Source organism: Condylura cristata, unplaced genomic scaffold, assembly GCF_000260355.1.
Source record: "Condylura cristata isolate star-nosed mole 26May11 unplaced genomic scaffold, ConCri1.0 scaffold00034, whole genome shotgun sequence".
Lineage (NCBI taxonomy): Eukaryota > Metazoa > Chordata > Mammalia > Eulipotyphla > Talpidae > Condylura > Condylura cristata.
In genome coordinates, this window is record NW_004567135.1 from 3092676 (window position 1) to 3093839 (window position 1164).

General features: G+C 74.7%; 1 protein-coding gene across 1 annotated transcript in view; it reads right to left on the reverse strand.

Moving 5' to 3' along the window:
• Window positions 1-1164, reverse strand: part of SLC39A5 (solute carrier family 39 (zinc transporter), member 5) — a 4301-nt gene that overhangs the window by 792 nt on the left and 2345 nt on the right. The window contains exons 5-7 of the mRNA XM_004692442.1: window positions 943-1083; window positions 535-631; window positions 325-456 (exon numbers count right to left, since the gene is read on the reverse strand). Coding sequence (XP_004692499.1) covers window positions 325-456; window positions 535-631; window positions 943-1083 — 370 coding nt within the window. The remainder of the gene's footprint in view (window positions 1-324; window positions 457-534; window positions 632-942; window positions 1084-1164) is intronic.

A 1164-nucleotide genomic window follows, 5' to 3' on the forward strand; every position in this document is an offset into this window, starting at 1 on the left:
CTCCTCTCGGGGTGCAGTGCGGAGCTTCTTGGGGTCTGGCTTCTCCCCGGCCCCCGGCGGTGGGGTCCCGGAGCGCAGCCGCTTCGTGCCAGCCAGGCGCCCGGCCGCCCTGCAGTCCCCTGGGGGGGCCTGCCTCCCGCTTTGGGAATTCTCAGGGCCTCTGGCGCCCACCTGGGTGGGCCCTTTGGGCGCCCGAAGCACTCTTCTGGGTACCCTGACATCAGGCGCCTGCTGGGGGGTGCCGCTCACATCCTCACCGGCGCTGCCCGGCCCCGGGGGGCCCTCTGTGCCAGCGGCCGCTGCGGCGGGGGGCTGAGCCTTCACCTTTCTCGCTCTCAGCTGCCTCTTGCTGCCCGTCGCGGCCTCGGCAGGGCCCACTTCCCGGCTGGGGGCTCCCCTCGCCGGGGCCGGGTGGGGGCCCGCCGTCCGGCCCCCCCTGGCCCTGAGCCTCCGCCTCTGCGGGAAGAGGGACAAGGACCGTGGCGTGGCTCCAGCGGGGCCGGGCCGGGGCCTGCGCCTCCCCGCGCCCCTCACCTGGAGCCGCGCGCAGGGGCCGGAGGGCCACCCCGCTGCCGTCCTCTGGGTCCGGATTCGGGGTCTCGGGGTGCCGACCGTGTGGCCTGCAGCAGCTCTGGAACAGGAGGGCACCGGCGCTGGGGGAGGCCGCCAGCCTGCCAGTGGGAAAGCGGCACCTGGGCGCGCCTCTGGCTCGCGGGATGTCCTCTGGCCTCCGCGCTGTCCCCAGGGCTGGCACCCCCGGTTCTGCACACATGAACTCGGGAGAGGCCTCGGCCCGAAGCCCTGGCCCCTGCCAGGAGCCCTCCCCACTCGAGGCCGCGCCAGGGCCCGTGCAGGCGGGCACACATCAGCCGGGGACACTGGTCCTCTCCCCCTCGCTCGGGTGGCCAGCTCTTGGCGGAAGGACAGGAAAGGGTCACTCACTGGCCGGAGCCGTCGGCGCCGCAGAAGCCCTAGCGAGTTCTCCAGCACGAAGAGCAGGAAGAGACCCCCGAGCACCGACAGCCCGGGGCCCAGGTCCTCCTCCGGGGGCCCGCCGGTCCCGGCGTGCTGCCCTGCTTGTGCCTGCAGAGGGGAGGTGGGTGGGCCCCGGAGCCCTGCACCCCCTGTACCCCGAAACCTCCTCTGGGGTCTCGGAAGGCCCCT